Source organism: Anabas testudineus, chromosome 7 (genome assembly GCF_900324465.2).
Source record: "Anabas testudineus chromosome 7, fAnaTes1.2, whole genome shotgun sequence".
Lineage (NCBI taxonomy): Eukaryota > Metazoa > Chordata > Actinopteri > Anabantiformes > Anabantidae > Anabas > Anabas testudineus.
Genome location: NC_046616.1, coordinates 17,804,388 through 17,831,776, shown reverse-complemented (window position 1 = coordinate 17,831,776; position 27,389 = coordinate 17,804,388). Strand labels below are relative to the sequence as shown.

General features: G+C 42.4%; 1 protein-coding gene across 1 annotated transcript in view; it reads left to right on the top strand.

Moving 5' to 3' along the window:
- The first annotated feature begins 442 nt into the window (after window positions 1–442).
- The window catches only part of LOC113167867 (cadherin-4-like), a 203,796-nt gene continuing 176,849 nt past the window's right edge, over window positions 443–27,389 (top strand). The window contains exons 1-2 of the mRNA XM_026368768.1: window positions 443–683; window positions 1,989–2,100. Of these exons, the coding sequence (XP_026224553.1) occupies window positions 627–683; window positions 1,989–2,100 (169 nt within the window). The 5' untranslated portion in view covers window positions 443–626. The remainder of the gene's footprint in view (window positions 684–1,988; window positions 2,101–27,389) is intronic.

Sequence of the window (27,389 nt, the reverse complement as noted above, 5' to 3'; positions counted from 1 at the left end):
ACTCTGACTGGATTTTTAAAATCGTACGATTGAGAAACAAATTGCAGCCGCGCACATGTGCGCAATTAGTCGACTGTCGAAATCTAATAAGCAACATATCAGATGTTGGAACCATGTGCTGGTAAAGCTGTGTGGGAACTTTGATGGCTAACGGGGAATGGCTTTACCATACACGGTTGACGGGCCCTTTGATTTGCAAGCACAAAACCTTAAGATCGCCACAGGAGATGGGATGAAATATCTGGGACCTCGGTAAAAAAAAAAAAGCGCCAGCAGAGTGTCTCTTTGATCCAAAGCACCAACGAGTGTTTCTTTAAGTGTGTGTGTGTGTGTGTGTGTGTGGAGTTTTCCTGCACCGGGTGATAGGAGGGGTTGGGGAGTGACGCTGGCTGCGCCTTGGTGCTGAGCGGAGCGCTCACCTGCAGATGAGAGAGCCGGGGAAACTCGGGGCAGAGCTGCAGCGCACTCACGGAGCACACGGAGGGGACGTAACTAACTACCGCTGACACCACGGAAGGGAGGAAATTAAACCAATTACTGGAGAAGAATCTCGAATCGAGCCTCTTTTCTCTGGTTCCCCGGTCCAGGCAGCCTTCACTCGCCCGCCCGCTCGCTCGCTCGCCACCATGAGAACTGACTTCGCTCTGGTCCTGACAGCAGCCCTTCTTCTGGACACATTCTGGGTAAGCTTTCTGGCGTGTTTACCCCACACAGCTCGTGACACGTAGAGGAGTGGAGTGTTGAATGCAACGTGATCAGATGTGCAGATTATTGTTTTTTTTTTTTTGTCCTATAAGGCACCAACATAAGAACGCGTAAAGTCATGTGGTGTGATGGAGTCCGGGGGACAGTCCAGTGGTCTGTCCTCCTGCTGCAGCGCGGATCGTTATTTCCCTCATAAGTACGCTGATTGGTCCCTTAATGAATTTCAATGTGTGACAGAGAAATGAAGAAAAAGTAAGAGTTGGCGACGCCGCGTTGTCCGCTCTCAGCAGAGGCGGGTTGTCTCCGGATCGCTGCGGCTCCATCACCGGGCTGCAGCATCCTCACACAAGTTAGAATGACTGCACAATTTAATCAGACTTCATCATTTAGCCATCACACTAATGTGGGCATGTCGTCTATTTTAGCTGTAGGTTCACCTATAAGGCAAAAAGATAAAAAATAAAACATGCGATAAGTTCAACTTTGGAGTTGAAAGCTGCTGTTCAAGCCTTTTGCGTTGGCTTTTTTTTTTTTTTATCATCAGTAATTGTTGAATGAAGTCGGCGCCGGTGGTGTGCGCGGAACAGCGCCCATCGAGCAACTCTCCCAAAACCTTTGCGGGCTTCGTTTGTGACCAACTCATCGCTCCCATGTTATGTAAATGAGTAAAATGCCACCGAGGCATTTTACAGCTGCTGCTGCTGCTGCGTTATTGTCTCACAAGAGGAGAGGAACTAGTGCCTTTTTCTTTATTGCCACTCCAGCGGCGTGCGTGTGCGTAGGTGCGTGCGCGCACATCGCCCAGTTTACTGTTGCATATAGCGGGTCAGATCAATTTAACCACCGGTGAGCGTTAAACGCTGGGGTGCAAAGTCTTCTGCAGCTCGTTTTAAGCACCGCTCAGCTCCTCCTCAATTCTTTTGACCCCTCTGCTTGAGCAAGTCCCACAGTGAGACTGAGGCCATTTTTTGCTGCATTCATGCAGTTTCTTTTTCCCCTTTTTGTGTGAGTCTCACTTAACCCTGAGTGCAATACAGTAAAAGTGGTTCTTTTCTTTCTAGAGGACGTTGCACAGCACACTTTATCACACGCATTAGAGTGTGTGAGCATTTAATCAGCACACTGTCTGCCCAGGAGCATGCAGCTGATAAACTTGTTGAATCTATTCCTGCTAAGTGCTGTGCTATATGCTGCTTTTCTCCACGGCTCACGGCCAAAAGAGAAGTAAGAAATCAATGGAATCCATGTTTATTGATGTATACACTGTATTCTGTTTCTTCCAGAGGAATAATGGGGAGCATGCTTCCAAAGGTCCCTGCCGACCTGGTTTCTCACAAAGCTTCTACTCTTTGCTGATTCCAAGGGATGTACTGCAAGGCCAGGGCATAGTTAAAGGTAAGATCTTTAACAGGCGAGTCGATTCTTTTACTTTGTGTCCACACGGTTCCACACCGCGACTCAAATAGCTCCATCTCTGCAACGAGGCCAGTCGAAGAGAATGTGCAGGGTTTTTTTTTTTTGGCATTACTGAAGCATCGCTTGTGAATCTGGAGAAAGCAGAACGTAAGCATGCATCACGGCATTGCATGTGTTCCAAGCTGCAGGGGGGGGGCATTGAATATTGTAAACAGCTGTGAATTGTGAATAAGCTGTGTTTCACAGGGACCGTCCGAATCAGGAGCTTCTCAGCACTCTAACGTCAGCACATTGGTCTGCTGCTGTAACGTGGTGTTGCAGTGCAGTTACAGTATCATACAATGATGTTTAAAGACAAAACAAACAAGGATAACACACATGCTCATCATAGTCCTTACTTTTTGGGTGCATTAGCCAGACATTAGTTTTGGTGTTTTGATATTATTATTATCACTGTCTTCAAACTATCAACTTTACACAGTTGTATGTGCATTGCTCCAATTACACAGTGAGCCAACCAAGTTTGAGGGCCCGATAGTGCAGGAAATGGAATCGACATCCTGTGTCTAATCTGGCACTGCTCCTGCCAATGTAGGCTAATTGCAATTCTCTATTGATCCCAATGGTTTTTTTCTCATAGCTCAGCTAAGCTGTATTGTTTTGCTGTGGGCGCACAATAGCTCTTTTGTGGGTCGACTGTGTCTTCAGCAGCTGCACAGTATATATTTCTCACTCTCCTTAGTCGTGAGAGACCTGGCGGGGATACAGCTGTCTAGACTCTCTTGAGCGCGTGCGCGCACAGACACACACGCACACACAGGCTTCTCCTATACTACAGGGCGCAGTATATTACGTTTGGTCCTTTTCTCTCTTGTTTGTACATTTAGATTTTCTTTTTTCTTTGCTGGGATAAAAACCTGCAGAAAGGTTTTGGCTTGGTTTTAGCGTTTCATTAACTTCAGTATATCGTAGCCTGGCTGGAAGTGGGATTGGATACGGGACATTGTCGCTTGTAGTGAGCTTCCTTTCTGTGGTAGTGATGTCTTCAGCCCAGCAGGGGGTGTCCACAGAATCACAAACAGTCAGAATGAACCATCAGTGCTGCACAGGAGCCATTTATTTCAGAGAGCATTATTCATCTAGTTTGGTCTCAGGGAGATGAAATCGTCTCTGTTCAGACATAAACAAATATTTGGTGGTCTAACAGGGTTGTTTTCAGCAGAAGGGATTTCATTTACCACCAACTATAGATGCTTTAATATGACCCAAATGCACACTTTTCCTTCTAACACAAGCCATTTTAAAGTCACCATCAAATATTTCTGGATTATCAGATAAACATAATTAGTCCCCACTTTTCAAATTTGCTTGCTGGAAGTTTGTTCACTGGAGTGCTTTAAATCACATACAATATGCTTTAATTTAACACGTACGTATCATTTGTCTCTTCCGTGTTCTCTGCAAACGAGCTCGCCAGAGTAACATGTGCTCATCCTTCCCGTGACACGCTCGCAGCTGCATCGCCGTCGCCGTGTCCATCCGAAGAAACACAGCTGCAGCGGCCAGGCACGCGAGCGTCTACGCGAACGCACACACGTGTGATTTACAGGGTTCAGGCACTTGATTTATAGTTGGTGAGGGCGTCACTGGAGGGAGGCAGGAAGGCACTCTGAGAAAGGCTTTAATAATAACATTGTTTAACCCAGAACCGTCAGATGGGGGCAGGACTAATGACACCCACTCATGAACATGCATGCACGCACACACACCACACACAGACTCATACACACACACACACACACACACATATATATATATATATATATATATATATATATTTTCATTATAGACACTGGGGGAATATTGGGAAGGACAGAACTAGGACCTTGGCCATGACAGGGAGAATGCCTGGGTCTAGACAGGAGGTCAGCAGGGAGGAAGAGGGTGTTACATTTCACATTTTATCAGTTTGACTCACTGCAAAGTACCACAAAATATAAAAGTGTAGCGTTAAACCACCACAGCAAATGCAGTGACAAAGACACAGCTGTGAAGTGAAACCAGGCTAAATCTTTGCCACATTGTATTTTTACAGTACCACATTGTCCAAAGTGTATGAAACTGTTTTTTCGTTCCACATTTTTCCCTACATTACATCTGTTCTCTATTGTTTTCATTTTCAGTCTCATGAGTCACGTCCTGTTTTCCATGACTTTGTTTTTGATTAATTTTCCTTTAATGGGCTGTGATGCTCTTTGAGATCTCATCTCGAGATCACATCCCAAAAAAAAACCCTGGGTGTTCTGGCCAGCTGAAGGTTTGGTTGACGAACACAGTGCTTTCATTTGTAAGTATGAACTCTACACATTGCATTATTCCCGTTGAGTGAATTGATTCCCTCTACATCTATCCCCCTGCCAGTTACCAAAGTTAATGGCACATAAAAACAGGACATATGCTTAGTTTGTGCTGGTATACGGCTATAAGATTGTGAACAGGACTGTTGCATACTTTGAAATCTTTGCGTATCTCACAGATCATTGAGTCGAGTGAGATTCATCAGAAGGGTTTTTTTGTTTTTGCTTGAATAGCAGAGCAGCAGCAGGGGGTTTAGGAGGTGAGGTAATGAGTTTAAGGGGTGAGATCTCATTCATCTTGTTTGTCTGTGCGCATACATTTCTATGTTACACATTCAGAGCTGAGGGGGCATGCTATTTCTTTAAACCCAGTGTTCATTAGAGCTCTATAGCCTCTTTACCACTCACACAGTCGGACCAATACACACCCACACATCCAGTAAAAAATGATGAAAACATCAATATAACTTTCCTATTCAGTTGATGTGTGCTTCAGCCGTGTAGAAAAATACAATCTGTTGGTAAAACAATTTGAAGGTTTGATATTTGTATCAACAACAGATGTTGTCACGATGTTTGGAGTGTTTTGTATCCCACAGACGAGAGAGTATGAGTTGGGCCCCGGCCAGACTCGCACAGATAAACAGAGCCAGCTAACGTAACCTCATCCCATGTGTCCCCGTATCCCTCTGCTGATTCTGTTCCTGGTAATGAAAGCCAGGGATGGTGGTTTCAGCTCAGTGAGCCCACTCTGCTGACCTTGGACTTTGTTTGGGTTACTGGTGGTTGTGGGCAGCCCTCACTTTCTCTATGTGTGACTGTGGTTATTTGTCTGAGTGTGTGTGTGTGTGTGTGAGAGAGAGAGAGGTAAAGGGGTCTGAAAGACAGATTTGGTAAATTCTGACATGTGTATGTGCTTTTTTTGGACACGTCAGTACCTGAGCTATAAGAATGCTGACAACCACAGTGCAGCTGCTCAGAGGGAACTCAAGAGTTTCTCTGCAGTCATCACTTTGTTTTTAGAAAGTCCACATATGCCTGGCTCCATTTTGAAAATTAGACGCTTCCAGTAACTCACCAGCCAGAATCAACGGCCTGAATATTTGTATTTGAGGTGACCATATCGGTCCTTAGGTCGGCTGACAAGGCTCAGGATTGCAATGGTATTCATGCACATATTTTCTGAAGCACTACTTTTCACTCTCTAACCTCTAAACATAGACACACACACACACACACACACACACACACACACACCTATGTCCTCTTTACACATGAACCTACAGTGCACTCTGCTTCACTCAGTCTGTTGTCTGTATATGCATGCATGTATATATATATGCCTTGCATCTCAGACCCAGATCTCTCCTTCCTCTGTTCAATGCCACCTCGTTTCATCACATTCATGGTGTACTTTGGCTTCTGCCCACTTCCAGAATAACCAGAAACCAGGAGAAAGGGATGAGAGAGCTTTGCATGCTGAAGAAAAGAAATTGTTCAAAGCTGTAATTTTCTGCAGGATAATATTTCCAGAAATCTCTTCCAGCGGGCTACCAGAAGGCCCCAGGTGATGAGTCTTACTTGTCGTTGTTGGTGAAGCTTTCCTGTGAGGCTTTAGGTGATTTTTGAAAATCCGATAGCCAGGCCTTTATTTTGCTTTGTATTCGGACCATTTTGCAACTTGAAGATCAAAAGTTTCCATATAGTACATTTCAGTTTCATATCCTTACTGTGTTATATTACAGATTCTGCATTGTGCATGGTGCATTCAAATACACCAGAAATGAGAGTAAAATTGCCTTCCCTTCTCACCGTCGTAATGTGGGGTCAGTAGACTGCATCAAAGCTGTGATTTGCAGGAGCTTGACTAAAAGATGCCATTTCTTGTCATACACTTTACAGGGACAGCCATCCGTTTTCTCTTTCACTTCAACCTCAACCAGAATTACATTGTTTTAATTCCCTGTTTACCTTTGCCCCTAATCTCATGACACACAGCCTGCAGTGTTATCTGGGTGAATAGGAGACAGGCATCCTCATGGAGATTAGACATTACTGGAAAATAGCCTCCTTTGTTTCTTAATGTTTTGTTTCTACCCAAATGACTCTCGTTGTGTTCTCTGTCTTTTAGTAGTTTTGGATCATGGTATGTTTCTTTTTTCTAACCTTTTGAGAACTCATATCTATTGCTGTTCTGAATCAATCCTGTTTTGTTTCTGTGAAATCCTTATTCTCTCTTTGTCGTATGTTTGACCCATTACACAGCATATTTTCTGTCTGGATATTGAATGGGGCCAGGCACACGAACGAATGGAGGCATTCATGGTTATTACTGTACTTACATTTACTTAGTACTACATTTGTCTTGTGAAACAGTAAGGACGCAACATGCATACTTAAGTGGTGGTTAATGTGACCTCAGGGAGTTAACCTGTAATATGAGGCCTGTTGTATGTGTTTAAAGAATTATTGTCTGGATTTTCCAGAGAGGTAATTTAGACACATGGTCGATTGTTTCTGTCACTGTCTACACATGAGTGGTTTTGCGATAAGCAAAAGGGGGGCAGGCATTACACCTGCAGGAGTTTCTTTTGATTAAAACTGTTGGGCTTGGGAGACCATGCTGTGGAACAGTCATGTGCCCATGTGTGCTTTGTGCATGTGTTTTCTGCTCGAATGTGCTGTGTGCTCAGAGGTAGTCGTTCAGTGCTCGGTGCATAGCGGGTATCCTCCAGGTTTTTCCAAGCTGGTCATTAGAAAGGCAAGAGGGAGAGAATGAGAAAAGAAAGAGAGCAGGTGGAGGCCATTATTTTTTAATGAGATTTCTGACATCTTCTCCCTTTGTTTTGAGAGGGGGGACAAAGGAGACAGGGAAGGAGGGAAGAAGAGAGTGGAATTAAATATGGGGAAGACTTCCTGCAGATTGAGTTACTCTGTGGCGTGGGTGAACTCTGGGTCCTTGTCATCTGCTTGGTACATTAAGAGACCTCCCGCCTTGGTATGATGGGCCTTCTGGGGTCCTACAGGACCAAGGTTACAGCCCTCCTGAAGACATTAAACTCGTTTAAATATTTGCTTGGACTCTAGCTCTTTAATGCACAGATGGTCTGTATGGGCTGTGAAGGCTGTACAATGACAAGGGAACACTTCAACCCCTAATCTCCCCCACCCTTCTCTCTCTCTCTCTCACACACACACATACACATACACATACTGTATAAGGTGATGGTAAGGTTAAACATTTATTTGTGGGATCAGGTTAAGACTGCACAGCTACTGTTATAAGGTGTCCCTGCTTTCTTTGGTAAAATAGTTTGTCATGAGTTGCAAGAGCGTCACAATCCACATCCAGATCCAGCATTATTCTTTAGCTGGCTCGCGCTGAACTGGGATTACACAACAGGATAGTGATAAGTCTACAAGACTTTGCTCTCTTTGCTCGAGAGTAACAATGTCCTTCACTCGGGCTACTAGCAGGCTCTGCGCCCTAAAGCAACTAGAACATTATCACATACACTGCTATGCTTGCTACTACATTCATGCAAACACATGCCAAGAGGCCCCCCACCACTCCAGCATAGCTTGATCCGGGTCCATACGCTCTGTCCTCTTCCTGCCCACTCACTCCTAACTCCACTACTGCCTGTGTTTGTTTACGGCGTCATTTTAATCACAACTTAATTGATGGATGAAGCCGCCACAAAGGCATGCTTCACATGCCGCAGCTCCATCACGTTTAGATTTCTTTGGTGCACTATTTTAACTTTCTTTTTCTGTTTCAGCACCAAATGAAAAATGCAAGCATAAAGAGAAGTGAAATAAAACTAATTTACAGCCATTGTTATCAAAACTCCCCATAACAGTATTAAAGTATAAAAGAGAACATGAAAAATGGTTCATTGTTCTCACCTCTAGCCTGCATTGTCTGTCTACCCTACCTAGTTCCCCCAAACTTAGATGAGATGATTATTGTTAATTAAAGCGATTTCTATCCATTTCTCACATTATTCTAATCATCCAGCACACGTGTATGATCTCTGAGAATGTGGGCAGGACAAATTCAAGAGCATTACAGCCTCATATGCTATTCCCTTTGCTTTAAGATCCCTCGTCTTTGTTAAGGGAGGATGAAACGAAGGATGGAAGTCCTCAGAAGAAGTGGCTGTCTGGTAATCACTAATTATGTCTGGAACTCCCTATGAATGTTCCCCATTAAGTTCTGAAGTTCAGCACGCAGTGGAAACATCGCCTCTGAACAAGGAAGCCAGGAAGGAACACAGGAGACAGCAGAAGAAAAGGATGGAGGACTTTGGGGTCGACAAACAGAGTGCCAGCAATGCTAATTAATCAGAAGACAATGATAAATCCCAAGGTGTCTGGGCCAATGGCATTCAACGGGCTAAAAGCTAATAAAGGGCTAACAAAGGCACTTCCAGAGGAACTCTGGTCTTTGCAAATCATGTCTGATGATCCATGTCATGATAGACGTTGGCTTTTTGACAGATGTTACTAATTTCCCCAAAGGGGGAGTCCTTTTATCTCCCTCTGGTCAGAGTTAAGTGGCTGCTTAGGCACTTCTTTGAGGTTGTAGTTGAATATTGAATTTATTGAAGTGGGACAATACACTATAATCTTTGATGCCCATGTCATCTATGGGTTCGAGAAGAGGAACACCATCTGGGAAACGTTTCTGCACCTCCTGTATAGAATTGAGCATGAGCTGTCTGTTGTCAAAGGGTCTCAGGTCTTTGGGGATGTAAAGACGAACTGAGCTCATGGCAGTCAGCAGATATAATATACAATGCAGCCCACTGTTTGGGATTGAGTGTTCTGGATTTGAAGGATTGTTGTTTGGTGTCTCAAAAGTTAAAAGCACTTATTATTTCATGCCAGATACTTGATTAGCAGGATACTGTTTTTGTTGTTAGCAGTAGTTTGCTGAACTATGAGCCTTGATGTTTGCGGTGCTTGCTTCATTTCAGAATCTGGAGAATCAGAGGCATGCTGAATACTTAGTTACACAGATGACTGCTGTAGAGGACTATAATTATGATTGTGCTGATATTCTATCCAAACCGGAGCTGGGAATTCAGTGTCGTACACCGATATGTGACAACGCAGCATTTGATCTCTGAGGCCAAACAACAAAACAAAAAAGACCTTGTAATACTTCTGGTTGAACTTCATGATTGAATGTAGGCTAGTGAGCCAGCAGTTTCAAGTCTTTGGACCAGCACAGCTTTAAAAGCACACTGGCCAGAATCCCTTTCTTCTCCCTCTACCTCCTATCAGTCTATTGTCTTTTTCAGCACATCAGAAGAAGAGGCAAAGAGTGAGGGTAATAAAAAGCCCCGCTTTCCTCCTCTGGGCCGGGGAGAATGTAGAGAAACAGATAAGTTGTCTAGCTCTTAGTCTGAGAATGATCAAAAACAAAGTGAATCCCGTGGCCGCTGAGGGAACGAGCTCCTATGAGCGAGCGAGGGAAGGGGAGAGATGAAGAGAAGGAGGTAAGACGGAGGAGGAGGAGGAGGAGTGGCCACACTTAGAAGAGAAGAGGGTGTTTGCACATCTCTGGGGTAGAAAGGGGTGAGGAGCTGCACACAAGTTAGCCAGAAGCATGATGGGCTGCTTTCACTGCCCTAAGCTAGGACTAGGATGGACAGAAATCAGTGGCTTGTTGACTACTGTATGTACTCTAGCAGAGCATTGGGGGTCTTGCATTATGATGGGCATTACCTCAAAGTACAGTGGAGATTATGAATGTTACATTGCCCTGCTATGAACCGGTTAGTTGCACAAATTCCAGCATTGCACTTGCACACTCCTACACAGACACACACACATACATTATTTACTGCATCTAAAAGCTGGAGGTAAATACCCTTGCCTGGGCAGCTGTCAATCACACATCTCATTAACAAACATAGGTTTCAGAACTGGTAAAAGGTGAAGTGGGAGTAGAAGGGCACGGGGTGGATAGCAGGATAGAGGTATTTGGAGTGGGGGGGGGGGGGGGGGGGGGAGTAAGGGAGGAAAGACAAGGATATAAGAGAGTGGGAGGAAACCAAAGAAAGGAGGGGTGGAAGAGTAGAGGTAACATCCTCTCCATTCTGCTCAGGGAGCTCCACGGCTAGTTTTTATTAAGCTTTCATCTGCTTTTCTTTCCTCCTTTACCTCTCTCTGCTTCTCCACCCCAGCAGCACTAACAAAACAGATGCAGGGAGCGCAAGCCAATGTCAGTCACGTCTCAGACCCTCAGTACTGCTAGTAATTCCCTGATTAATTAAGAGCAGTGATTTGTTAATTTAATTGTAGGTGTTGGGTCGTTTTTTCTTTTTTTTTCAACCCCCTTTTCTGTTGCTTTCTTGTACTGCTTGCTCCCTCGCATCTTCTTGGCAGGATAATTTGCCCTGCAGCTTTGAGGACAGAGAGTGAAAGGTATAGCGGAGGAAGCCTTCTGATGGTTTATTAACAGCTGATTTGCTATGGTGGCAGTTAGACAGACTGTAGGGAGATACGTGGTGAGGTGCCTCCCAGGCAGACATCTCCTGACTGTAGGGTTGAAAGAAACATTTAGGCAGAGATGGTGTTGGTGCAAAAAGTGATTATTGTAATTTTTGTCTTCACCCAGTGCTTTGCAGACGCACTGCTGACTGACTATCAGCACCTAACAAAACCTCTGTTAGTGGTGGCCAGTGTCTTCTCTATGTTGAAATATTTTGGCAGCCTATTTGCAGTGCCCAGTGGTGAAAATAAAAAGGCAGATGAAAACATCAGCACACCCCACAGTAAAAAAAAAAAAAAACATGATCATTTTGTTGCTTATAAATTCATTCACACGATAGTGGCAGGAATAATCTGGACAAAATGACAAGCCTTGCACAGCAGCCAGCTAATGTTTATCTGTCGCATCAGAACCAAGTTCATTAATTAATTTAAATTAGCATAGTCTGCCGGTTCCAAACAAAAAAAAAAAAAAAAAGAAAGACAGGCCTTGCCACCGTTCCCTTTGTGCGGCGGTTGCAGTACCGTCACATCGTCCTGCTCCTGAGCAGAGGCACACTGGACAGCATGGGAGTCAAGAGACAGATGACAGATCAGAGGCAGCAGAGCTTCAAAGCTCGAGAGAGGGAACAGAGAAACAGAACCCCACGCTTCAACCCCCCTCCACACACACATATACCTCATCACACATAACCCCGTCCCTGCCGGTGGGGGTATCTAACGCTGAGTACACACACATATGGATAGAAAGTTGGCAGTGGCCGCGTTTCATTTGGATGCCGTGCTGTAACATGACCGCTGTTTTCTGATGTATCTGCCACTGGTAGACACACAAGTTGTGGTGATTACATTACAAGTCGCCCCTTTTCTGTCCCAGTAATCTCTGTTATGTAATGTCCCGAAGACGGCACATTACAGCACAATACTAATAACTGGAACAACCACAAGACAGCAGTGAGTTTAGTTTTGCTCAAAATTCTTTTACGTCAAGTAGTAAACCGACTGTGCTTTTGTTTCTGCTCGAATCATTTGCTGGCGATTGGCTCTCGCCCAATTGTAGCTGGACTGTGTCTGCAGAAATTTGCAAGTTGAGCCTTTCTCAACTTTCCCCTGTAGTGAGCTCATGTTGAATCTGTCTCAGTCTGCAGGGGGGTACAAGGCCGCAAAGCTGGCTCTCTATTTGTGATGAATTGGCATCTGTCGCTGGCACAGGCCTTTGTATCTGTATGTGTAAATACCCCATAAGGAGACAGTGCATGTTTAGTGGCACATCTCCACATGTCTATAAAGAAGCTCTTGCCCCTTAATTTACAGCTGTTCAGATGTCAGAGTCATGAAAGGTAGGAGCTCCAGTCAGGGTTTTTTTTTTTTAATCCCTGCATGCTTCTTCTGTCAGGTGAGGTTGTTGTTTCTATTTCCAATCTTCATGAGTTGATTGGCCACTGCTGCGTTCCATTTCCTCTCATCACACAAGCGTGGCATTTCTCATTATCCCTTCACTTAATTTATGCACAAATTATTCATAGTTTGGTAAATCACAAAGTTTAGCAACAGCAATTTGACAGATCCTGTTGTGTTTTAAGAAAACAGGTTTGGAATCAGAGATGTGCTCTTTTGTTTGTTTCTTTATGTAGTGTGTGTGTGTGTGTGTGTGTGTGTGTGTGTGTGTGTGCGCGCGCGCGCATCTGTTTGTTTGCAAATGGTTTGCAAGTGCATGTGTGTAAAATCGGAGGTTGCAGGTTGGTGAAGATTAAACTTGAGAAAGGTAGTTTTTTTTTTTTTTCGTACACAGAAGAAGACAAACAGAAGAAATTGAAATGGAAAGGTAGAATAAAGGCACTCAGTGTTGTGTTGATAAAAGAGCCGGCCTCGTCGTACTGCAGCACGTCACAATAACAATATTGTCAGCATCTATGATAAAAAGCATTTATGGAACAGAAGCAAACTGTAGTACCCCTATCACAACCACGTGGTGGACAACATGTATGAGCTGCTAAAGAGCTGAGGAATTCAAAATAAAAGCCTTTTCTGTAGCTTCTTTCTGGTTGATGCTGGCTTTGACTGTAAAGTACTTGTGCTTGACATGTTCCGAGTAAATGAAAAATTGAAGCAGTTTGGTTCCCGCTCTCCACCTGGCAACATTTTGCCCTAGAAATTTGAATTGCTGTGGTCTTGCACCTTTACTCTAATCTCATTTCTGGTCAGAAAAGCCCTAGGGGACGGCTTGTCTGCTCAGAGAAGGGTTTGTTGAAATGCTGAGTCGGATATGATATCCGCCGGACAGAGAAAATAGAGACAAATGGTATCGCATGGAAGGACACAACGCACTTCTGTTAGAGCTAACAAGGTAGAATATTCTTCATAGATGCCTGCCTCTTCTTTCAGAGAAGGGGTGGAAACAGCTTTCATTCATTTGATCCATATTTCCACTCCAGCAAAGGAGAGGCAAAGGCACTCTAAATGGAACTGTGCCATAGAGAAAAGCCATTTTTCTTTAAAGCACACACACACACACACACACACACACACACACACACACACACACACACACACACACATTTGCATGTACACCACTGCTGCAGTGTGCATGCAGCACCTCTCTTACCATGTAGAGATTTAAGGGTGCGGGCCTTAGCATCGAGAAACAATTCGGCGAGTTTAATGTAATGTCACGTTGAATAGATCAAATCAAATATTTTCAGTTCTGTTCATCTCACGTTAGTAGTCCACTGTAAGATTTACTAGGCATGATCCTGCATGTGTGTGTATGTGCACGTCAGCATGGAAGTGATTTGTCCTGCAGATGCAGACTAATGAATGAGGCATCTTGCTCGTGGGCTGATATTAGCCCGGGTAGCAGTTCCTTTGATGTGATTAGCTCCATGCACTCTTGACAAATTGGGCTGTCCTTTCCTCACAGCTGAAGCACTAATCTATGCCAAAAAACAAAGCCACTCCTTCCGCTTACCAGAGCATGTTGCTCTCTGTGTCTACTGTATGTGTTTGCGAACAGGTTTAAGATAGATGTATGAATAAATAAAGATGGATAGACGCATCAACTCAGTAGATAAATCTACCCAATTGTAAAAAAACTTCAACTGTGGGGAATTATCTAAGGCAAACTGTTCTGTATTACACAGTTACACCAGACTTGAAAAACCTCACACACTACATAAGCATCTTTTTCTGTGTGTTATTGAGTGACAGCTTTTAGCTCTGTGTGGGGGAAAAAAAGATGATATCTCAAAAAGCTAGTTGAGATCTTAACTCCATGGCATCAGGCTTCTTAAGAAATACTGTAAGACAACAGCTCAGCGTAAGACAAAGCAAAGACACTATGTATTTTCACTCTTCAGCTTATAAAAGGTATTAAAATTACGAATAGCTAGAACTCAAAAAGGCTGTACGTTCAGGAGACAGTTTTGAGTGGGCGGCAAATTGATGTTCACTAACTGAAGCTACCTGAAGATGAGATCAAATTAAATTAAATTCATCCTCGAAGATGCTCAGCATATATAGTTAAAATGGATATACTGCATATATAGCAGCAGGAGATCAAACGTTGTTATTAATCAACACATTAACAGCCTCCTGACTTATTTTCTAGTTACTGCCTGCTTCTAATACTGAAGGTCCTAATTCAAAACTAAGAGCTGATCTGCTTGATTTATTGACATGATATGAACAAAATTACAACTGGGAAATTCTGAAACTTGACGAGATCAGCTAATGTTTTACCAGAGAATATTTCTCACTCTGTTGGAAACGCAGAAACAGTCAGGGCTTGATTTACTAAGGTCTCAAGTAGCGTAGTACAATATTAAAGTGAGTGCACAATCTTGAAAATTGCTCTTTTTGTGGTTGATATATTAAGAAAAATTGCGTGATTGACAAACAACGGGGAAGCGGCCGTATTTAAATAGGGATTTTGCGTGTTTCACTGCTACGGAGTCTTTAAGTAATTGGAGAATGACCAGCGTGAATGCAAGGGGAAATTCGATCAATTAAATTAGAGTTGTAAACGGAACTTCAGTAATACAGGAAGAAATACTTTGAGGGAAGATCCCTGCTATTCAGGCTGAACTAGAAACCACACTAAAGTAATTCATGGTCTTATTTATTGTGTCCTGGATGCTCAGAAAGCAGAGTCGACAGATCATATAGAAAAACCATATATAGTGGCAAAGCACGCAGGCTCAGAAATATACACATCCCCTGTTGCATCAAGTCAATTAAATATATGGTTCACTTTTATAAGAGATGCAGGTTTGTTTGACAAAGGTTGCATTGGCTTTTGGGTTAAGTCTTTCTCAACCACTCGCTGACCTTGCTTCGGGGAACATTTCGTGTCTGTCGCTCAAAAAGCGTTTTTTGCCAGAGTGAACAATTAATCCTCGCATTTCGCTGCGGATGCGCCACCCACATTCAGACACAGTCCCAGCCACGGCAAATTGCTTTCAGGCTTGATCTATTGCGTGTGTATTTGCATTTTGTCTTCCCTGTATTTTGCACACTCAGTTTTATTGTTCAGCGTTGTTACAGAGTGATTTTTCTTTCCTCATTAACAAGTTTCCCCCCACAGACACAACATCACAACAGCAAGTTTAATGTTAGCAATTCAAGTTATGTCGTGAAATGAACCTTGATTAATGCTGTTTGACATTTTAACTGGCAACAGCGGTTTCTTTATTTGTTTTTATACTAAACCTTACTAACTGCAGTGCCAAAAGGTAAAGGCTAAATTATTATATTGTGCTCTACACAGAACTGAAGATCTTTTTCTTCAGTTTGTTCAGTTAGAGTATGAACCAGCAAGTTATGAATGTATTAGGCAGGCGCAGACGTATTCCTGTTGCTTCTGTGAACGAGAGTCCTTGGCAGTCGACTGCAGCTGGGATAGGTTCTGACCTTATTGTCGACAGAGTCATTATGGTCTTCACTATTTGGCAGTCCTGCTAAGCCATGCGAATGCCTGAGCTTTGTCAGACCACAGCGAGCAAAGCTACGTTTGTGGACTTGTAGTTTAAGGCTATTTAACAACCTTCCAGGTGACTGGGTTATCATGTAGTCAACAACAGAATGACAATTAGCATCACTGTTGAATAAATGCATAAGGTTTTCAAGCATCTTTTTTAAAGTTGGTGAGACTTGATGAAGAAATTATTCACCACATCATTTAGACTTAAATGACTTAGTAACTCTTGTTGTCTGATCCTTATTGTCCTCAAATACTTTCATCGTCTTCATACATTGTTCTGAAATGTCCTGTTGTAAATCCATCATCAGGTCCTAATGTGTGTGTGAGAGAGTAGTTTCAGATTCAGATTTCGAGCATGAACAGACATTCTTTCTTTCCAAACCACTGATTGTTTGGTCAGAGAACACCACAGCGCTCAGTAAATTCAGAACAGACTCATGGCAAATTATTTTCTTCTTCATCTGTTTGCAGTCAGATTTATCTTGAAACCGAACACATAAAACATCCAGCCCCATCCTTCTAGCAGCTTTAGGAAACAGAAAAATAAATCTAAATATTTGACTTTAATTTAGATACCAGTGCTCAGAGGTAATTGTATTGGAGGACTTACTCTTAAACTTGTTGAGTAATGCAAGTCCATCAGCTCAGCCACTTCATATAGGGTTTAATGAATTGACCTGGCCTCTTGATGAGTGACCTGAGGTGTGTGTGGGGTGTCTGCACATTAACAATAGACTATTCTTGTGTCATCATCAGCAGATTTGGAAAAGGGATCAATCAGCTTGTCAGCTTGTCTTGGTCCTCTCAGTCACATATTACTCGACCAGGGACATTCCCTTGGAATTACAATGTGCATTTGACATTTAAACACTGGGGAACGTAAAGCCATCGGTCATCATCAGCACCGGTCTCGTGCAGGGACAGTGTGTTTTTCTGTTCTGCGCTGTACATTTATGTTGCGGAGATGAAACAATGTTTCTGTGCACACACAGAAACATGCAAGTAAGAGTCTCAGCTTCACATCCCCCCTCCTTACTCCTTTCGTCCCCTTTAGTCTGCCCCAACTTCACCCTCCTCAGATTGCCCCCCCCCCCTGCCCCCACTCCCTGCACCTCAGTCCTTTGCTGTGGCAATTGGAGACTCTTATCATTGATTTTCTCTTTTCTCTCCTCTCTTCTGTTCACTCACTGCAGCGCCTCCCAACTTATCTGACTCTGACAGAACAATGCTGCAGTAGGAGGGCACTCAAGGACAGATTAGATTGTTTGGGGATTCTCATTCCTCATTTTTTTTCATACTTCTCGGTCTATGTGTCCTTTTTGTGTACCACATTCCTACCGCTGTGATATTGTTTATCCACCACTATCTCTGGCAATTGCTACTATTTCTACTCCTTTTTTTCCCTCTTTTGCTGAAGAATAACCTTTGCTTTGCTGCATGTTTCCTTTGTGTGTCTGTGTGCATTAGTTAAAAAGTGTAGTTAAGGTTAAGATGTGTGTCAATCCGACTGTGTGTGTTTCTTTCTGTGCCTCCACAGTGTTTGTGGTAGTAGCGCCTCCTCTGTCTGAGCCCTGGTAATTACTGTGCTTCACTGCCTCTGTAGAAGTCAATGAAGCTGAACTCATTGTCTCTCTCTACATGGAAGTCAACAATTGTGTGAATTCCCTAGTGACATCGCAGCCACTGCTAAACCAGCTTCCTGCGTTTTTTTCTTTTTTATCACACTCAATGTGTCTCAGTTTGTCCTTTGTCTCTTTTTCTCTTTCTTTGCCTTTGTCTCTTGTTGTTTTTGTGTCTGTGTGTGTGTGTGTTACTTGTTTCTTCCACATCCCATTGAGCTCTACCAGGGGTAATTGAGCTTAAGAGTGTTGTTCTTTAATTTCCATGTATGTATTGCTGTATTTAATTTGAATCCTGCAGTCTATTTAAAGCTGATAACAATAGGCTAATCTAATTTTCAAACAACAACAATTAAAAGGCATCTCAGTGAAACTGTATTCCTTCTTTTTACAAAATGGATTTTGAACATTTTAAATAATAGGTATTTGCAGGTTTGTCTGTTTATGTTTTTATGTTAACTTTATATTAAATAAAGAAACATCCTATGGCACACATCACCTCCCTACTGATGGGTGTACAGTATCTGCATCCTACCGTTGCTCAAATGGAGAAGAAATGTTGCAATTAACTGTGCCAATGCTAAAACCGCCATGACCACATTGGAATCTTAATGGGAGATTGTCAGTAGTTCTCAAATCCAGACTTTAGTAATGTTTAACCCTCCCAGTGCACTGAGGAGCACAGTTGATGGGGAATAGGCTCGCCTCAAACCCAGGCAAATCATCAGGGTTGTGTGAGTATGAGGGGGAGAGGAGATGAGTGTGTGATTCATAAAAAGGAGGCTAGTTGCATGGAATGTGGATAATGGATGGCGAACCAAGCCGTGAGATGCTGGATGTGATTTAGATTGTGGTGGTGTGGGTTTGCTAATTTATGTTTGGGATAGGATGAGATAAGATGAAATGTAATGGATTGCCTCTGAGCACAAGGATGGGGGATGGCTCCAACTGTGTCTGCCCTTTTTGAGTGTGGATGGAAACACAGGGTGCAATGCTTTTCCATTGCAAAAACACAAACCAACAATCATTAATTTTTCCTACCTTTTCCTTTTACAGACAGATTCCTTAAGCACTCCATTTAGTAAATCAATGTAGATATCAGATAGATAAGGACCGACTATTTACCATACCATAATTATACAAAACAGAAGATAATGGGCACAGTGGAAATTTAACCAATAATATACACATTGTTTGCTACTGGTAATGATAGAAACAGGGAGTGTAAGGGAGCAAGGTATGCCTTGGGATATTTGGAGTACAATGCAGATGTCATTTATGCGATTTTATTGTCCAGCAAATTGGCTAGAGTATACAGTACTTATGCCTGATAAAACAGCACACATGCAATTAGTGCAGAGATGGGGAGAAAGAGAGCAAGTGCTTTGCATGCCAGCCATGTGCTGTGTTTTCTGGCACCAGTTAGCTTCTGTTACCATGTTTAGAGTGTATAAATTGGTTCGCAGTTGTGTGTTGGCTCACAGACTGTCCTCCTCAGCGTCCATTTGTTTCCATCTTCATGGCTCCTTAATAGACCAACTGTGGCATCTATCTTAAATAGCTTCCTTTGCAGAGGTTTACTTAAGCTAAGTAAAAAGATTTTTCCCCTTTAAGCGGTCTATTTAACCTCAAGTATGCATAACGCTTGGACAGCCATTCACCAGTTAATAGTACCGAGAATAGATCTTACAGGACAAGTAAGGGGAGCCTGAGAATCTCTCTCTCTCTCAACTGTTTAGCCTGGGAAATTTGCAACAAAATGGAAAAGGTTTTCTTGTGCTGAGAAAAGAGATCTGTAAAGGAGCTATTAGAATATGCTTATCATTTCACATACAAACCTAGAGTTTGTGCTGTTACTCCTTGTGGAGACGCTTTTGTTTACAATGGCCTTTACCAGGAAATGTCACCCAAAGCACTCAGGCATCCAAGGCTACTGTCAGGGCAGGGCCCCAGGCAGCAGCAACCAGGACGAACAGTGCACGGATACAAACACCCACACTTATGCTACTGATATGTAGACACACATACATGATACAACGCACACAAACAGTGACACAAGAATTATACACATTATAACATACACAGTGGAAAGTTCACTAAAAAGTGTCTGCATCCACAATTTCTCTTATTTCTGATGTGTACTCACTTCCTTCAGTTTTGAAATAGCATCTTAACTTTAAATATTGTTTTGCAGATCAGTGTTTGTCAAAAAGACAAATTTGCGTAATCAGCAGGTTACTTAGATGAGACAAGGATTGACGTTTGTTGCAACAGTCGCATTTGGCATTTGAATTATTTTTGCTGTTTCTTTTTGTATTTTTGCTCTGTGCATCTCAGGGGGGAGAAGGGGATAGCCTGCTGAACTAGGCCAATGGAGACACTGACATTTAGACTCAAAGGCTAATACAATGCCTTAGTCTGCCCTGCGATGGCTGGCTCTTTGTTGCGGTTCTTAGATCAGGAAAGACTAGCCCGCGCTCCTCTATGAGACTGTCTGGAACCAACTTTTTCATTCAGTCTGTCTGTCTGAATAGTAGTAACTGAGGTCAGTGTAACTGTCTGTGTGTCTCTCCGGTGGCTGCCGAAAATTCAACCCATCTCAAACGGAGAGAGGGCCGTGGGGAGGCTTCAGAAGAGAATCACATTGTCTCTGCTAATGGAGGCCAGGGACTCATGGAGATCTTACAGTGGTAAAGCAAGGCCTTCTTCAGGCCAGTCATTTATTCTGTCTAAAGGCTCATTTATTCTATCCCAAGGCTATGTTGTGAAAAACATCCCTAATGATCATAGTAATACCCAGTGGGTTAAGATGTTGAAACCATCTTTCATGTCCCATGAAATGTGTCAGCCTGACCTATTCTTTGACCCTCAGGGTCAGTGCTGCGTATTGGAGCCAAAAGTCTCATTTGACATAACTGTCTTAAAGCTGTCTTAACCCCTGTGGTAATCTCATATATCACAGTTGCACATCCTCAAAATACTTTATTATCACACATCAGTTAAATACTTTTGACGCTGTGGGGTGATCAATACTCTGGCCAAAGTTTCAGCACACCTATAACACACACACAAAAAAAATCAAATGACGCATAATACCAAAGTTTAGAATTAGCTTTTGAATATATCCATATTGTATGTAACAGCTACTCAAAAACTACGTTGTGATGTGTACAGCCGATGAACAGTTGCCTAAATTCTTTCATTGCACCACACTTGAGTTGTGAACATGCTCTAACCTTCAGGACATCAGTGCCTCTGGATATAAAAGGACACCTGTTAGTGGAGAGTTCTTAAATGTTAGATTTAAGTGTTACTCATGCTAATAGATTTGCTCTTTTCCCTAAGAAGGGGGTTGAGGAAATGTGAAATATAAAAAAACAAGAACGTAAAAGAGGTAGAGGAAGATTAGATATAGAGGCTGAAGTTAAGAGGTTTGTTTTGCTCCTGGAAATATCAGTGTAATTAGGAGTAGCATATCATTTACAAATCAGGCCTGACATTTAGGATGCTGGCGGGTCATAATGGAGAATTGTATTACACTCGTGTGATGAGAGGAATGTCTTCCTGATTGGAGAGGGGCAATGTGTACAGCTCAGCTCTTTTCCCAAGGTGTCACAGTCAGTGTTGTAGTATCAGATGTGACATTAGTCTCTCTGTCCACTGTGTTCACCCCAGCCGCACATTCATGTTTTCATATCCCGTTTGAGGTTACAAGAGAATTGCAGACGAAACTTCACTCTTGGTAATTCGAGGTTTCACCAGTGGTGAGTATGATGAAGAGAATTAGTGAGCACTTCTTACTTGAGCCAGAACTCGAGGTCAGATTGGTAAAATCAGAGATAATTATTCTCAGAATCATGTAAGTGGAGCATAATGTGTGTTTTGAAAAGTAAGTAGTGGAAGTTGAGTGTGGAAGGCAATGTCATTTTATGCAAGTGAACTGTATAAAACAATTAGAGAAACAAAAGTACCTTTCAAAAGTCAGTAGGGTCGTCCTGAGGTGTATTTCACTTTCATTCTAAATACTCTGGGTGGTCTGATGTTGGTTTTCCCAACCCTATACAGTATGCATTTAATACCATTAATGGTGAAACCTTAATGATACATTCAGCGTGTTACTGAATTTAATATTTCTAAGAAACACTAAAAAAAACTTGGATTCTGCAGGATACATTTTAATTAAAAATTTAAAGGGAAGATTGAGTTTGAATCAGTTTGCATCTTAGCTTAACTTGGCTCCTTAGCCTACCCGAACACTGGGATGATGATTATTTTTTCAAATAGTAGAAAAAGTTTTTGTCAGGACAATGTACACATACACTGCCTTTAAAAAAAAAACACTCTACACACACACTCTAATATTTTGTTGGTCTATCTTTTCCTTTGATTTATGCACACATTCACTGTGGATTAGCTTCTGCAGTGTCACAAAATGTATTCCCCTCCAGAGTTGCATTCATTTTTTGGCCAAGATCTTGTATCGATGATGGGAGATTCTCCAGCTCATCACAAAGATTCTCAATGGGGCTACGGTCTGGAATCTGTAGCAGCCACTCCATGTGTGAAAAGGATGTGTCATGCTTCTTGAACCATTTTTTCACAATTTGAGCCTGATGAATCCTGGTATTATCATCTTGGCTGTATCATCAGGGAAGAAAAAAATCCATTGATGGAATAACCTGGTCATTCAGCATATTCAGGTAGTCAGCTGACCTCATTCTTTGGTCACATAATGTTGCTGAACCTGGACCTGACTAACTGCAGCAAGCCCAGATCATAGCGCTGCCCCCACAGACTTGTAGGCACTGGGCATGATGGGTGCATTTCCTCCTCTAGTATAGATAGCTGTCTAATATTTGTTAGTTTTCAATAAATGTTTCCAAAAATGTGTGTGTTGTATTTTCTTCATTTTGGCTCGACAAAGATAACCCAATAGGATGATTTTGCAGCAGCTGTGGCCCAGATGAGTTGAGAACAGATAAGTTTGCCAATCAAAAATGACTCATTGTTATGGTTTACTCCTCAGTAATTGTAAGCCAGTTGGCTTTTTTTTGTTTGGCTTTTTGTGTCCTTTCATTGGTCCTGGTCCTTAACAAGAGGCCTGTCTGCTAGAGAGTGAACTTAGAACCATCTGTTCCAATCATATCACTTCATCTGTGATCCAGTTAGGCTGTGGCATGTTACTAAGAGATGTGTCCCAGATAGAGCATAAAACATCAATGCAACACAGCAGCGCTACATCTCTCCCAGGCATACATGGAGACAGAGCAGAGCAGGCAGACTTTACTTGTAAACACTTAGTCAACCAAAGTAAGGGGTGCGCTAGATAGGAGAGTGGCTACAGCCTCCAAACATCATGGACATTTCCTTTGTGATTGAGAGGCCTTTGAAGACCCATACTTCACTTTTTAAAATATTGAATGCATACTGCGATAAATCGGCTTATCATCTGTAGCTGATGGTGATTTGTGATCCAAATGGAAGATCTATATATAAATAGGATACATCCTATGCAACTCCCACAGAAATTTATCTCTGTTACTGTGAGATAATAAATAAACACACCCCCTGCAGTCTGTAAGTAATAAATGCACATTACCCACAATTACTTCTGTGCTTTATAACCGCAGAGTTGGTTAACAGTGTGCTGGGTCTTACCATGCTGTTTTATTATAATTTATGATGGCCTCTCATAGCACTACTGTGGAGAACTAGCAGTTATATATCTACTAGAGTGTGTAGCTAAGGGAGCCTGCCACACACTGCAATAGAGAATTCCTACCTTGATACAACTCGGGTCTGTTTTGCTCTTGGTTATGAATGTCCTCTTATTGCAGGTTGTGAATTTCTTCTAACTCGGGGTTAATCGTGGTATGAAACATGCAATAAAATACAAATAAAATCTACAGAACATGATTTGTTTCCCATTTTAACTATACACTGTGCATCCGTATCCATACGCCCACAGTACTTGACTCATTTGAAATGGCAGCTAAAATTGAGCTCACATACTTCCTTTTAGTTCAACTGGATTGACAAATTCAGCGTTTTTCAGACAGCAATGCTGAATACATTCCCAAGCTGTGATAGGCAATTTCTGAGGGAGCAGCCTTATCTGTCTTTCCTCCACCCCCCCCCCCCCCCCCACCTCCCGTCCTCACAGAAGACTAGAAAAGTGGAAAAGAGAGGACAGGAGATGAGAGTAGTGAGTGGAGGTAGATACATGTACTGTGATCTGAGGTAGCTGTCTGCCAGAGTTTGCTGCTTTGTCCTGTAGAGCCTGAAGCTTCAGATCTATCCTTAAGACCTCTTATGGTTGCAAGCACAAATCCAGGTCACCAATATGCAACATTATGTAACACAGAGTAGAGCATACTGTCCATGGAATTAAATACAGTTACAAATAATAAACCATCCTTTATCTGCCATACTGTTTAGGGGGAGGACAGAAGAAAAGATAATGGCAGGGTGGAAAGGGGGTTGTAGTGTTTGTATGACAATCCCTTCATTTGTAAATTTGTACACTGTTATCATGCCAATATATATTGTATTTGTGCCCTTGTCTGTGTATACCTCTGTAAAGTATACCTTTAATATAAATTCTGTCTTACCCAGGATACAACAGGGGAGGAAAAAAAGAGAAGGAGCTGCCCACACAGCAGCTGAAATAAACATCTGTCACAGTTTGTTGCTTAACAGTTTGTAAAACCATCCCTGCCATGTTTATGCATGTGTTCGCAGGGATGGTTCAGGGAAGAACACAGTGAAGCATCCTTGCTTAATTCATATCTGTGTTGAGTGCGTTTGAGTGAGAGTGTACTCTATGACCCACTATGTAACAAGCTCAGAATAGATCATTTGCCCTCTAACACAGACATTGCAGTATGACTGGTGAAAACTAATGCAGGCGGTTGAGGATGGGCAAACCAATTTCTATGCCCACATTCTTTTTAAGCATTAACATGAAGTGACATTAATCCATTGTCTATTTAAATTCCTGTACTCTGTTAAAGTTCATCACACTCAAAACCTGTCATCAGAATCTGAAAGTCCGGTACAGATTCAGTACTCGGAAGACTCGAGAATAACCGACTTAGGTTTGTGTGCGCTGCTTTGACCAAATTCACAGAATGACAAATTGTTGCATTTTGAGTTTGTGACATTCAAAATGGAAGTCTGAGTGTGACCTCGTCCCTTTCACACCCTATTTCTGTTGGAGTGAGATTGGGCTGTAGTATCAGCTCTAGGCATAGAGCTCCAGCAATTTGACATTTGCCTCCATCAGGATGCCATTGTGTCTGAGATGCTCAGATGCCAGGAACATTTTGTTCTGCTCTCGACAGAAAAAGAAAATCTGTTTTGTTTGCTCATAACTGTTTTACATATGACTCCATCATTTGGACTTCATCAGCAAGAGTCCCCTGTTTTAGCTGGCTAATGCCTGCATGCTGCTTTGGCTCTCTGATTGTACAGCCTGAATAATGGAGAAAATTATAAATCTCTCCTGGAAATCATACCAGCACTAAATGCACAAATGCTTTAGAATTGATTATCTCATAAATAATAAAGCCTTGCATGATCTTTTAATACGACTCACGACGAAACAAAAATGGACCTTGCGTTGGGCTTACTCTACAATATGTGGCTGAGTGAGTGTGTAAAGTGCATTGGTTGATCTGCAGCTAGTGCCCACAGCAGGTGCTGTTCAGGTCTGTCCACCTGGTTAAATGGTTCACCCGTCCTGGGTGAGGAGTGCAAGCAGGACCGAGCAATAACTTTCACAAGCTCAGTGAGCGCGTGCACGTTGCAGTGCAGAGGTTAAAGTTAAATGCATAAAAAAATAATGATGAGCCAAAATTCTCATTTGCTGCACAAAAGATGGGCAGTGTTTGTTCATTAAGAATATCTTTCATGCATTTGTCTCCCTGTAAGTAACATAGTGATGGCTGTCTTATAGACTTTTTTTTAAAAAGCCACTCTCAATGTGGACTTGTATTAGCTGTAGAGAGACTTACCATAACACACATTCAAAAGCCTTTTGTGGGGATGCTTGAGAGGAAAAGAGACAAGAGGAAACAGATGATGCTGACTGTTCTCTGTTGACTGAGGCGTTGCAGAGAAACGGATAATCTTTTTAGTTGTGAGGAGAGGATCAAAAGGAAGAAAAATGCCAAGAGGGCATTCCTATCTATCCATCTATTTATCTGTCTTTCTTCCCTGTTTCTGGATCTATCTCTGCATATCGCACACGTCCTGCCTTGTTCTTTTTGGCCATTCATCATATTCCTGTGTCCAACTTCATTCTGATCGCTTCTCTGCTCTTTAGTCTTACCGCTGTGCTGCCCTCTTCCTTTCTTCACTCTGTCTTGTCTAACCGGCTCCTAGCCATCAGTAGATTTTCTCATTTTTTTCAATTGTCCCTCATCTCACCTGCTTGCTCCCCCTTTATTGCAAGCTGGCCCAAACGGATATACAGAATGAGGCTTGCCATGGGTGTATCCCACGGCATCACTTTGGTTTTGATACAGTAACTTTTCCAGTCTCTGTGGCAGCGATCCTGTCATCCTTCCTGGAGCATCCACAAAAAGAGCTAGACACCAACCTGTCAATGTAGCTCCAACCTGAAGAGCATTATAGTAGCATAGATAATTAGTCTAGGAGGTGTCCCTTAACCCAGTTAATTCCAATCAGAGAGAAAATCTGAGACCTGCGAAACCACTAGTGAAGACAAAAAGAAGATTTGAATAAACACAGTAAGTGTGTGTGTGTGAGAGAGAGACCGTGAGTGAATGACATTGGCAGAAGAAGCATCTTTGATGTCCCTGTCAACACTTGAGTTACAGTATTTCCTCAAGAGCTTCTTTCTAGGCTTCAAGACAGCCCTCACTCATCCCCTCTACGGTCTGACATACCGAAAGAGTTGGAGCAGAGACAGACATTAGGAAAAAAACGAAGAAAGAGGAACGAAAACGGTCATTAATACTAAGGGAATTGATCTACTTAGGTCTCTGTGGGTTTGCCTGTCTGCCGGTGATTGTGGTGTGCTCATTATCCATCTCTGCTCCAGGTAATTACTAGCTTGTTTTGATCAGAAAGCTTTTAATTAGTTGCTCATTAGCATTGTTTAATTAAACTCACACCATGCCTTTATAATGCGGGAGTGTTCTTTTCTTACTTAGATATTGTTGGTAGGGGTTCTAGTAGAACTGAGTGATAATGGGTGGACAGGACTACTGATTACGCATGATTAGCATTTAGTAAAGTCAATTGTATTTGGCATAAATGGCAATATATTAACATGAATCTGTGCTTTCAAATCAATTTCTTAAAAAGTAGATTATTTATGTACCAAGATGAAACCGGTGAAAGCAAAAGTAGGAGTGGAGAGCGCACACACACACACACACACACACACACGCAGAAACTTTCCCCTTGTGCCACAAATGCTCTTGGACAGTTGCAGCCTGAGTAGCTGAGGTGGCACCGGGGGTTAAGAGACAGATAGAGTGAGATGAAGTGGGAGGAAGTGGAAGAAGAAAAATGTTGGAGCCCAGTGCAAAATGTGAGAGGCTTTTGAATGGCTGAGCTGCACCGTTGAGTAGCTGGACATGCCACAGACAGGACAGTGTGTCTGCTTTTTTTTTTTTTTGTCCATCGTTCCTTTTCTTCTTTTCCCCTTGTCTGTTGCTCTAAGTCTATTTTTGAGCTCTCGCTCTATTCTCGTTCTTTATATTCCTTCATGTCGCCGTGCATCTTTCATGCTGCCTTACTCATGAATTCTCCTACATATTCAATTCTTTATCTGAGCTT